Source organism: Cetorhinus maximus, chromosome 7, assembly GCF_964194155.1.
Source record: "Cetorhinus maximus chromosome 7, sCetMax3.hap1.1, whole genome shotgun sequence".
Taxonomy (NCBI): Eukaryota; Metazoa; Chordata; class Chondrichthyes; order Lamniformes; family Cetorhinidae; genus Cetorhinus; species Cetorhinus maximus.
The window spans coordinates 66,692,424-66,705,457 of record NC_135885.1 but is presented as its reverse complement, the minus strand read 5'-3'; the positions used below and the strand labels follow the sequence as shown (position 1 = coordinate 66,705,457).

Genomic DNA, 13,034 nt, shown 5'->3' with positions numbered 1-13,034 from the left:
TTCAAAGATTGATGCACATTCACCCCCAGGTCCCTCTGTTCCTGCACACTCTTTAGAATTATGCCATTAAGCCTATATAACCTCTCTCTATTCCCTATGCCAAAATGCATCACTTCATACTTTTCTGTATTAAATTCCATCTGCTACTTGTCTGCCCATTTTGCTAGCCTTACTATGTCCTATAGATCACAGATCCTTTCATAACTAATTACACAGCAGTTTTAAATTTAGATATGTATAAAACCCAGCCTGTTAGTAGCTATTAAAGAAGCTCCTACAATGGTTTAGTTGGTAATGGCAACACAACCCTGAGTGGTTTGGACTGGAGATCCTAGGCTTGACTCTTGGACTGTGTCAAAAATAGCCATTTTGTAGGTGGAAGTTGTGACAGTACAATTGGCCTCAGGTTAACTGGTCAAAGGAGGAAAATCAACCAATGCTTCTGCTCCTGATTATTATTGTACCCCTGCTGTATGGGCATGTCAAACTGGTTGACCTATATTGCCTCTGACTGTTGAATATCCTGCCAACATTTTGTCTGATTTCTATATGAAGAACGCCTACTTGAATGGGGTCATGGAGACCTGCTTGGCTTCTATGAAATAAGACCAAAAGACCATAAGATGTAAAAGCAGAAGTAGGCCTTTCAGCCTATCGAGTATGCTCCGCCATTCAATGAGATCATGGCTGATCTGATAATCCTCAGCTCCACTTTCCTGCCTTGTCCCCATAACCCTTGATTCCCTGACTCATTAAAAATCTGTCTATCTCAGCCTTCAATATACTTTATGACCCAGCCTCTACAGCCCTCTGCGGTAAAGAATTCCACAGATTCACTACTCTCTGAGAGAAGAAATTCCTCCTCATCTCTGTCTTAAATGAGCACCCCTTATTCTAAGATTATGCCATCTGGTCCTAGACTCTATCACAAGGGGAAATAACCTCTCAACATCCACCCTGTCAAGCCCCTAAGAATCTTATATGTTTCAATAAGGTCGCCTCTCATTCTTCTAAACTCTGATGAGTACAGGCCCAACCCACTCAGCCTCTCCTCATAAAAACATCCCTCCATACCCGGGATCAACCTACTGAACCTTCTCTGGACTGCCTCCAATGTCAGTATATCTTTCGTTTGATAAGTGGACCAAAACTGTTCAAAGTATTCTAGATGTGGTCTAACTAGTGCCTTGTATAGTTTTAGCAAGACTTCCCTATTTTTATATTCCATTTTCTTTGAAATAAAGGCCAACATTCTATTTGCCTTCCCTATTACCTGTTGAACTTGAATGTTAGCTTTTTGGGATTCATGCACAGAGACTCCCAAATCTCTCTGTGCTGCAGCCTTCCGCAGTCTTTTTCCATTTAAATAATATTCAGCTCCTCTATTCTTCCTGCCAAAGTGCATAACCTCACATTTTCTCACATTATGTTCCATCTGCCAGGTTTTTGCCCACTCACTTAACCTGTCTATATCCCTCTGTAGACTCCTTGTGTCATCCTCACCACTTGCCTTCCCACCTATTTTTGTGTCATCCGCAAACTTGGTGAACCCCAGTAGAAGTCAATGCCTCCTGAAAAGGGGAGAAAACTTAATTTTTAAAGTTGCACATCAATTAATCTATTGATGAGCTGACAGTTTGCATGCACTGAGAACCAAACAAAGTGGCAACACCATGTCAGGTACGTTCGATGTGAGGCCTCGTTCTACAATGCACCAGCTGTAGTCTTTTGTGTTGGAAAGACAAAAAGAATTATAGAAAACAAGAAGCAGTTAAAATTGTAGAAATATTCCTTTGTTCAGTTGCCAGGCTTGCCCTCCCATCTCGAAACTCAGCAATCTGAATATATCTGCACAAATTGGCCTAGACTAAATCTAGCTTCTTGAACAAAAACTGCATGTAATTTCACTTGCTCTAAATTGCCAACAGAGTTGGAACTGCAATAATTTTAGGTATTTAAATAAATATAGGGCCAACATAGGAGTCCACCTATGCTGACTATAGAAGATTCTCTTTTAGTGCTCCAATTATTAATGGCTTCTTTCATCCGGACTGAGAGAAACAGTGCTGCACTGATTGAAGAAAAATCCTTTCTAATTTCTCTTCTAAGTACTTCTCACCATTCCAGGTTCTACATCTCATGTCCTGAGAGCTTTAGTGGATGGATTTACTCTTCACTTTCAACAGTTTTTTCCCTACACCCTCCTTATAACAGTATTAATGTGTAAGAAAATTTGCACATAATATAAAAGGGGTATCCCATTTAAGATAAGGATGACAAGAATTTTTTTCTCAGACAGTCGTGAATCTTTGGAACTCTCTTCCCCAGAGAGTGGTTGAGGCAGGGTCATTGAATATTTTTAAGGCAGAAGTAGATAGATTCTTGACGAACAAGGGAGTCAAAGGTTATCGGGGGTAGGTGGGTCACAATCAGATCAGCCATGATCTTGTTGAATGGCAGAGCAGGCTTAAGGGGTTGAATAGCCTACTCTTTCTCCTGATTCGTAAGTATGTTCGTATGTTCCTAAGCGATGTACTACAAGTGAGAATAAAACAAAGCAAGAATCAGTATTCCAGTTAGAGACTACAAATTTAGAGGTCTAGTAAGATGAGTACTGAGCATAAGAAAGCCCTGTTGACCTGAATATTATGCTGCTCACCAGTTGCCATTAGCTCCAGCAATAACTTGCAGGCAGAAGGGGAGAGGGGTCAGAGATAGGGTGGGTTGGGGGGCGGGGGGTAGTGGGGTTGAGGGAGTAACACTCAGCTTTCAGGAGCCATGGTGTTTTCTTAAGGCCAGTTAACCCGACTGACCAGCATGAAAGTTGAAATGGAAACTAAATCCAGGGCATGCAGCTTAATATTTAAATAACCAACCCACCTCCTGGGAACAGATTGATCGCCTGCTGCCCCCATTCAATCTCCATATACCACCTCCTTTATAACTGGAAGCGGACAAGTTGGAGGTAGCTTGAGGCTGTATTTAAGAATTCTAACATTTTTATATCCCATCTGAGCCAAGCCCACCTGTTTTTTGGGGGGTTAAAATTTCCTCCATTGTTTTTCCTTGCTCACTGGCCGTGAGTCTGCAGTAAAAAAGATTTGTGTTTATATAGCACCCTTCAAGGCCGTCAGACATCTCAAAATGCTTTATAGCCAATGAAGTACCTTTGAAGTGTAGTCAATGTTACAATCTAGGTAACGCTGCAGCCAGTTTGTTCATAGCAAGCTCCTATAAACAGCAATGTGATAATGACCAGAAAATCTGTTTTTCTGATGTTTTTTGAGGGATAAATATTGATCCAGGACACCGGGGATAATCCCCTCTTCTTCTTCGAAATAGTGCCATGGGTTCTTTTATGCCCACCTGAGATGGTACACAGCACCTCGGTTTAACATCTTATCCCAACTTCTGACACTGCAGCAGTCCTTCAATAATGCACTGAAGTGTCAGCATTGATTTTTGTGCTTAGGTTCTGGAATGGGACTAGAACCTGCAACCTCCTGATTCAGACCATTTCTCAAGAATCTTGAGAAATTCGTAAAACCTTCCCCACAAATCAACCAGGCTGCCAGACAACCTATAACAAGGAAATCAATTCCAGGCTTTCAGGAAACCATGGAGGCCTTGATTTTTTGATGACTGAGGAACTACAAATTTTATAACCACGAGAGGAAGAACTTCCCAATACCAAGCTGACCCTGAACAGTGAAGGGTCAGACTCTGGGGCACTAGAAATGGTTTTAGGACAGGACTGAACTGTACCAGTTGAATGGTTTACACTTGAACAGAGCTAGGACCCTTTTGAACAAACACAGGGTGTGTAATTTATTCCGTTAAATATATGATGGCTAATTAAATATGGGTGTCAGTTTAACATATCCAAAAAGGCCTTGACAAATGCTGAAAGCATATATAAATGACTGACTTTGCTTTATAACCAGAGATATTAGAAGATAGTTAAACCAAACAGAATCTTCACAGGAAATGAAGGTAGACAAGTTCCCCACAGTTAGAAAATATTACAAGAAAAGGACTATACATATAAAAATGATCAATAAGTGAGTAACTTACTAAGCATTAATATAGATTCTAAGGGTTCTGACAAAAGCTCAATGACCTGAAACATGTTTCTCTCTCTCCAAGATGCTGCCTGACCTGCTAAGAGTTTCCAGTATTTTCTGTTTTTACTTCAGATTTCCAGCATCTGCAGTGTTTTTCCCTTTGCCTTCGGATTTTTATGTTTGAAATGAGTCAGGCAGGCTCCAACTTTTGACTGCCTGTCTGCTTCTGAGAAGATACAGATGGCCAAAGACAGTCAATGAGTGGCTGAGTCACATGATGAAATGCACCCGGTCACAAATAGGGAATGATAAAAAAAGAAATCAGCATTGTTGTCATTGTTATCCTGTATCATGAATCACATGGATAAATTTGATCATGCTGTTTTTGATTGTTGTGCCCATTCAATTAGATGTGCTATTGAAAGAGTGCACTTGACTTGTTCCATTGAGCTGCCAATATCTGGAATTTTGGGGTTTAATTTTTAAAATGCCAATATTTCTCTCCATATCTACAATACCTCATCTGAAAATAGGCCATTCGATAACAGAGGATAAGCAAATTGGCCAAAACAGCTATGCTGCTTTCTGCTTTTTTTCTTACTTTAGGCAAATAGTAATAATTACAAAGTCAACTTTAAGCAATGAAGAACCAGTGAAGACTTTGCAATGAGTCACCATGTCGCCAAATAGACAATAATTACAGTGCAGTTACAGAATGTATTGAATTGGTCTGTGACCTGTTGTAATATGCCTTTAAGGGATTGCAGCATGACATCACTAGAAGGAAGTATGTCATGCGATCCAGTTTTAGTTTCGCTTTTGCTTTCAGCAGAGTGCACGTTGACAGCTCTGCAGATCTGATGTCTTCAAGCTTTCTGTGTGTGTATATCTGTTCACGTGTGCCTAGAATTAATAAATGAACCCACAATGTGTTTATCCAATGCCTTGTGAGTGATTGGTGCCTTTATGTCATGCTGCAGCCCCTTAAAGGCATATTACAACATAATCTAACCAAAGAAAACTTAAATGAGGTTTTCTGCTATAGACCAACTTAATTTGGTCATTCTTTTTTCTCCTTGTGATCTAACAACAGTCATGTCATTGTGGTTCTGGTTCCAACCACATGCTTGTGCACAGCTGCTGATTGCAACAAAACTGAAACTTACCAGTTGTACAAAGAAATGTTTTATTTAGGAAACGAATATAAAAAAACGGTTCACTATGCACACATGAAAAATACCGCCAGACTTCAAAGAACATATTGACCAGGAAATTTCTTGGAAGTTCTCCTGAATGACTGCTGTAACTTCAGTGGAAAGTTGGCAAAAACCTCATTTACCCTGTCTGACATTTACACCGAAGTTACAGTGGCCGGTATGGAGCACTCTTATGGAAATTGCTGATGATTGTCTCTGCAGCTTGCAGGAAGTTAATACATTACAACATACATTATATTCTGATTGATAAATACAAACATTGTAAAACATAATGGATTCACGAAACTATCTTTCTGGGTCAATCAACTCAAATTTTCAGCTTATACAATGATGCTAAAAATAATTCAAGTTATGTCAACAAAGTTTTAGTTATTTAATATAGTTAGTAAAATTGATCAGCAAGTCAAAAGCTGGCCTTAAAACCAAGAGATTATATTAATGGTTCCCCAATAGTAATAGTTGCAGCAGGTGTGCCCTAGACTTTCCATGTGCAGCTCGGGGAAGATGTTAGTGTAACTTTCAGTAGCAGTGATTTCCAAGTGCATATATTTTTAAGGACTCATAAGGAGTGAGCATTCTTTGCAATATTTTAGATGCCTGCATTCATAAAACAGAGCTCAAAGTAAATTTGTCCAGTAGTCACATAACACAATCTGACTATAAACATCATATTTATTTCTATTCTATTTTTCCTGCATTTCTTTCAGTTCACAGTGCAAATATCAGTGCACCAGAGAAAACTATGACGTTTTCCACATTTTTAATGTCCTAAATCCTGTGCATATAGAACATTAAGTTTTTCTGATGCTCTCACTCCTGCTTCATTCTTTGTCATTGTGAGCAGTATGGATATACTATAGCAAAATGGCCAGTAAAGTTCTGTAAGATTTCTCATTTGTTTATTTTGTCAGAGGATATTGGCAACCAGTTTCTTGGCTTCCAATGAGTATGAGAAATTCTGTAATTGAATTATATAGAATTACATAAAATTTACAGCAAAGAAACAGGCCACTCGGCTATAGTATTTTTGGTCCACATGAGCCTCTTCCCATCGTACTTAAGCTAACCCTAGCAGCATTCCTTTCTATTCCTTTTTCCTTCATGTACTTATCTAGCTTCTTCTTGATTGCAGCTATAAATTCCTTCTCAAGAATTTCTGCAGATACGGTAGCAATATCTGGTTTACTTTCCCACATTATAATCTCCACACTCCCCTCCATCACAACAATACTAGTTTGGTGTGTGACAATTCAAATACATAAATGGAAAAGACACTATTTTTGTGATTCCAATAAATATTTGTTCACGTACTGTTTGGTTTAATCACCATCATTCTACCCAGCCATCACTATATGAACACCAGATTTTGTAATATGTTAAAGGCTCTCACAAAGTCTTTGAAATGATAAATCAAAATGACACCATGGTGTTTTAATGACACCACTTATGCTCAAATAGATGGTGATGCCATGGGATCCCCTCAAGGCTCAGCTCTTGCAAACATTTTTGTCAGTTTCCATGAGAAACACATCTTTTACAGAATGACACTTAACCTCCCACCCCCTTGCATATTTCCGATATACAGATGATAGGTTTGCTATATTTGAATCTGCAGCTGCATGTAAGAATTTCCTTACACACCTTAATGAGCTCCATCCTGTGACCTTTGTTATGGGGTAGTCAATGAGCTCCCTTTCATCGATGTGCTAGTTGAGAAATCTGCCAATGGATTCTCTATTATTGTCTACTGCAAGCCTACCTTCACTGGTCAATATACACATTGGGAACCCTACAGTTCCATGCACTATAATATTGGCATTATCAGCAACCTCATAATTAGGGCCCGAGCCTTTTGCTCACTGTGCAAGCTTGATGCTGAAATAAGGCGCTTCAAAGCCACTCTGCAGGATAATGGCAACACTGATCAGATCATTGCTCGCTGTATATCAAGCAGACTCATGAACAGGCCTAAGACCGCCACTTTCAGTCCTGAAATATGCCCAGGATACCTCAGATTACCCTGGAAGGGTAAGATGTCTCAGAAATTTGAGCAGCAGGTGAAGCCAGCTACTATGCATTAGCATCATGAGTGGTATATTCCACTAACAGGATGCTACTTTCAAGCCAAAAAAGACGTTCTGCCAATCATTCGAATAAGTAATATGGTATATGATTTTCAGTGCCAGTGTGATGCCAGGTATGTAGGGCCATATGTCCCAATGACTGGCGGATTGTATCAAACAGCACAACCTTTCGGCTGTTCACAACAGGCAAAGTACTGACTGTACCCAACCAGCCTGTGCTTGCAAACATAGGGCAGGATTTTCAGCTCGGCATGCGGGCGCATGCTCGACACGCATGAGCATGAAATAGCGTGAGATGATATCGGACGAGTGTCCCGACGTCATCGCGCGCTTGTGCGATATTTTGGTTGGTGGGCGCGCGTGGGAGTCGGCAGCGTGCCCGCCAACAATTAAGAGGGCTGTTAAGCCCATTAATCAAAGTGAAAATTTCCCTGCCATCCAATCTTATGGTTGATAGGCGGGTGAATAGGCCAAGCGGCCTGTGCATTTTTTGCGAAACCTCACCCACGGTCGGGATGAAGTTTCGAACAGTGATTAAAAAAACAATAAAAAATTTTAAAACTCAGTTTTAGCATGTCACATGAGGTGACATGATTTTCTTATTTTTGAAATCTTTGTTTTTAATGTTCAAAATCTTCAGCTCTCTGAGGCAGCTCTGTGCCTTCGAGGAGCTTTCACTGAGTGTACCCGCACGCATGCGCACACTTTAACGCTTGCACACCTCCCGCCCCCACCCAAGCAATGCTGAGGCTATCAGCATGAATTTCATGCTGGCTAGCCGTTAATTGGCCAGCCAGCGTGAAATTGCAGTAAAGTGCTCGATCGTGGGCGGCGGACCGTTGTGCGGCCGTTCCGGGCCTGCCTAACGCGCCTGCCTGGCGAGGTAAAAATTCTGCCCATAGTGTCCAACATTAGATGTGAGATTGGACAGCACTTGCTAAACAATTCTGATTGTACTAAGAATTACACTGACAACCAATTTCAGATTATCAGTCAAGATCGCAGTGTGACTCACGTACACACGCTAGAAGCTACATATATTCACACCCTGGGCCCAGTGCTTTGCAGAAAGAAGGAGTATGTCCATATATTACGCCTTTTTCAACTAAACAACAAAAGCTTGGGGGACAGTCATTCCCTGGTTCATTCCCCATGGCAATTCCTTGACAATCAAAGTCAACCTGCCTGGCTAGAATTTAAACAAACGCTTGTCAGTTAACTGTTCCCTGTTCCATGCCATTGCCTCTACCAATCAGAGTTCACTTGCCAACCAATCAGTACTTTCTTCTCATGCAGTATAAAACATCTTTCTCTCTACAATTTGTATTCAGTGTTTTTTCTTTTACAATTGGTATTCTTATGAATCTGTCCTGATGAGCACAAGATAAAAAACTTTGACAGCAATACTCTAGTTCTGTACTACCAAATGACTATAAATCAAAACATACAATGCCCAGCAAGTTATATTATTACATGTTGTACAGAGTTAGGCTGTTGTGGTTACTTACATTGGAGTCTTTAGTGCAACACTGTGATTCAGATTTCCACTGTTTTAAGGAAGAGAAGGTTGATGAGGAGCTGCTTGGTAAAATAGTGTCCTTGCTTCCTTCAATGGTAGTGTTATTTTCAATGGGGTACTTCTGATTTGAGATGCAGGGTGACGGTGAAAATGAAGGTTGATGTATTTTCTCTGTCTCATTTGTTTGCTTGGATAATCTACGTTAAGATAATAACAAAAGGAGAAAGTGAGATCAAAATATTGGAGTATAAGGTAACAACATTAAAGAACCATTTAGGATTTTTCATGTATATTTAGTTTCTGCTTATTGTAAACTAGACATTGAGGGTGAGAATTCCATTGGGGGTGCAGGGTATTGGGCATAGGTGCTATCATTTACATAAAAGATGCCTTCTCAGTATGGATTGGGCTATGCTTTGATAGCACTAAGGCCAGAGAGAAGAGGCGGGAATTCTACAGAGGGAGCTTAAAATTGTAGGTGCAGTTTCTTAAAGGGCCACTTGCACTTCTTATTCTGAAGAATTTGTTGCGACTTCCTTTTGTTATTGTATATTTCATATGAGGAACTAAGAACTCAAGTGGGGAAGAGGAAAGACAGCACCTTTTCAGAAATAACAGTGAACGTGACGCTCAGAAAGGTGATGTAAGGGACAGTTACCAATTTTGGTTGTGAGAAGTACCACCAGGAGAGATGGTGCAGCAAGTGAATACAGTTTTTGTTGCTTGAGGTCTTCCTCCCAAATGTTGCCATTTGTTTGAAGTTATAGGATGAATATATACTGGAATATATTGGCATTACAGCAGGTTCCAAGGTGCCTAGAATCTAATTCCAGAATGTAGTCCTGATAATCACTTAACAACTGCAAGTTGATGGAATGGTGTCCTTTCCTGTTGAAAAGTCTATTATGATCTTGGTAGAGACCAGTAATTTTATTTCAGAATCCAAAAAACTAGCTATTTAGTAAAAGAATGAAACCACAGGGTTCACGGGTTAAATCAAACAAATTTTACTTCAGAAAAATCAATGAACATGAATAATAATAACTATACTCTATCTTAAATAGTCAGTTATGTTAAAGATATTAAAAGTGCACTGAAAGCAGATGCTTATCCTTTAAACCAAACTTGTAACACAAATTTCCTTCTACACCCATTTGACTTACATCACCAATAAGCTCAAAACTTGTAAGAAATTGGAAGATTAACCACTTGGTTTGAATACTGTTTCAAAGATTCATATAAGGGCTGAGATTTCTTTGGCCTTCCACTTCTGTCAAGGTTGTTGCTTCAAATCTCACCCCACTGTCTCATGGTTGTGACTCCCCCTTCAACAAAGGCATCGCAAGCGTTTTAAGCTTAGCCACCTTGGATCAGAACTCTCCTGGTTCTAATATTATTTAACTCTGGAGTCTTCTATGTAAAACATCCTGTCTTTCCCTTCTCAGCTTGGTTATCCTTAGAATTTCAACCCATTGTTAAGGATCCTTCAGTTAACAAGAGGCTTAAACTCTTTTATCCAACACAGGATTTCAAAAGGGCTCTGCTTGAAAGAGAAGTTCCTGGCTCTGCACCCAGATTATAGTAAATTCAATAAACCTGCTTGAAACAGAAGCACACACACACACAATCTATAATTACCTTCTTGTTGACCCCTTTTCTATTGATTATTTCCCAGGCCACTTGGTCACATGATCATTTACTGGAAGCCAGGTGCTTTGTACAAGAAATATTTTTTCAGAGAAACTTAGCTCTTAAAGGGACCATCACCCCAACATAAAATTTTTGTCTTTCTCCCTAAACCACGTGAGCCATCACACCATTGCAATGATACAGGGAACCTGTATGTCCACATGGCTTACATAAATGAAGCCTAGTGTTTTGAAATGTTATCCACTAAAAACTGAAGAACCCTCCTTTGCTGATAATCATTGCCATTAGGGAAATTGATAAAATTCTTAGCCCTTGCAAACAACTCTTAATTAACTTAATTAACAGTGGTGCACTGCTACCTCGTGGATTTGATAGCTATAATATTTGGTAGTCTGAAAACAGCCAGCAGCGTAGAAGTTTGGGCCAGTCATGACTTGCACTACCATAGTAGAGCCATGCTGGTTTCAGAAAGCTTTTGGAGATCTGATGAAGTGTAGGCAGCGAGGACTTGGCTACTCTGACATGTTTAGTTAATTGTGATGTTTTCTATACATGCATTCCTTAGACAGGCATGGATCCACTGAGCACTCTACTAATGCAGGTACAGCTGCCTTTACTTATAGCTGTAGAACTCCTCACCCTCATCTTCTAGTCCCCTAAGAGCAAACAGAATTTCCATATGACTGCCCATACTTTGCCAAGGACCTGTTGACGAGATCAGTATTATCTCTCTTCAATATTAGGTGGTAATAAGATACAAAGAAGTAAAAATGAAAGTGAATGCCAATGAATACATTGCAACTTGAACAATGTAAAGCAAGCAAACAAAGTGGCCAAAATGATGCAAAAGTCATCCAAGGCAACATTGAGAGCATCAATACCTTCTGTTGGTTGTGAATCTAGTTTGATGTACATACTTTGAGTTTCATTTATCATGTTCAACCAATATTCATAATTTATCTAACCTCTTTTGTGGTTCTTTTGGCCACCTCATTGGACTTGTGCCTTCCCTGAAGTTTAATGTTGTCTACAAATGCATTTAGTTTGCTTTAAGTTTTTGAAAACCAGTTGCTGATACAGGCTGCTTTTTTTCATTCCACCACTTTCTTGACAAGTTTTACCTTGAATTAGAAAAACTAATGTAAAAGCCTCTTATGATGAATATTGTTGATTGGCTTTTTGGAAGCATGGGTACACTATACTATAATCATTTTCACAGCTGACTTGTGATGTTATTTCATCAGAAAAGTCAAGGCGTTGTATCATGCTGGATCTTCCCCTTCTGAAAGTCCGTTGGCTGCTATTTTCTACTTGAGTGACTGCTCAAAATCCCCACTATTTAGAATGAGGATTAGTTAGCTTCTGTTCACTAATAGAAAGAATGATAAGGACAAGTAACAACACCTACTCATTGATGCACATGGCTTTTTGATTTGGCAGAGAACAGCTGTCAGTGGAGGGCAGTACTTCAATGAGACGCTCTCGGTCTAAACGGTTCTTTTTATTTTTGTTGTAAGCATCGCTGTTTTCACACTGCAAAAATATATAATGGCAAAAGTTATTAATATTCATAAATATTTAACAAACATTTTACAACCGCTTCATAGAAAAACATTGTAGCACCGAAATAGAGCATGTAGCCCATCTTGTCTGCGCAGATGTTTTTATTTCCATTTGGGCCAGGTGGTCTAGTCAATTGTTTAGCTTATCCCACACATTTTAATATTTCATGTCTTTAATAAATTATCAAATGTTTTATTAAAATTATTTAAGGATTCTGCTTCAACAATTAGACGATGTTGTGGTGGAAATAAACCACCGGGTAATGTGTGGGATGTATGTGTTTTGAAGCTCAGATCTGGGTCAAACAGAATTTTGGGGGTTCTGTACAGTCAACTTCAGAGTGAACAGATAGCCAGGGAGGGGGAAGGAGTTGATGGTAATTATGCAAAATTTTGATGGAGGTTGTAAACAATAGCTTTGGGGTGGAATCGTCCCAGATTTGCACTAAGTGCGGTAGCGGGTGGGATAAAGGACATTTTACCCCTGGCCGCGATGCTGACTCTTCACGTCGAATCATCACAATCCTGCCGCATTGATTATACATTCCTGGGAAACACGGCATTTCGATGGTGGGTAGACTTTCATTCCATCACCTCGCTATCGCATCACGCCGGGTGCTATATTTAAAGTGCAGCCGCATGCACAACTCTCAGTGCTTCCTGCCCAGGACTGCTGCTTGGAAGACATGATGGCTCTGAAAGGCAAAAAGATGGCTGCCCCCAGGTTCAATGACGCACCCCTCGAACACCTCCTGGACGCAATGAAGGCACGCCGGCATGTCCTCTATCCCCGCTCTGGCCACAGGATGGGCAGCAATATCACCAATCCGACTTGGGAGGCGGTGGCAGCGGTGGTCAGCGCCAACGCCCTGCAAAAAGGACAGCCACCCAGTGCAGCAACAGGGTGAATGATCTCCTCCGTTCCGCCAATGTAAGCC

At 40.2% G+C, this 13,034-nt stretch overlaps 1 protein-coding gene across 1 annotated transcript in view; it reads right to left on the bottom strand.

Annotated features, from left to right (window-relative positions):
- Positions 1 to 13,034, bottom strand: part of aff3 (AF4/FMR2 family, member 3) — a 95,795-nt gene that overhangs the window by 68,895 nt on the left and 13,866 nt on the right. The window contains exons 3-4 of the mRNA XM_078545644.1: positions 11,943 to 12,067; positions 8,874 to 9,081 (exon numbers count right to left, since the gene is read on the bottom strand). Coding sequence (XP_078401770.1) covers positions 8,874 to 9,081; positions 11,943 to 12,067 — 333 coding nt within the window. The remainder of the gene's footprint in view (positions 1 to 8,873; positions 9,082 to 11,942; positions 12,068 to 13,034) is intronic.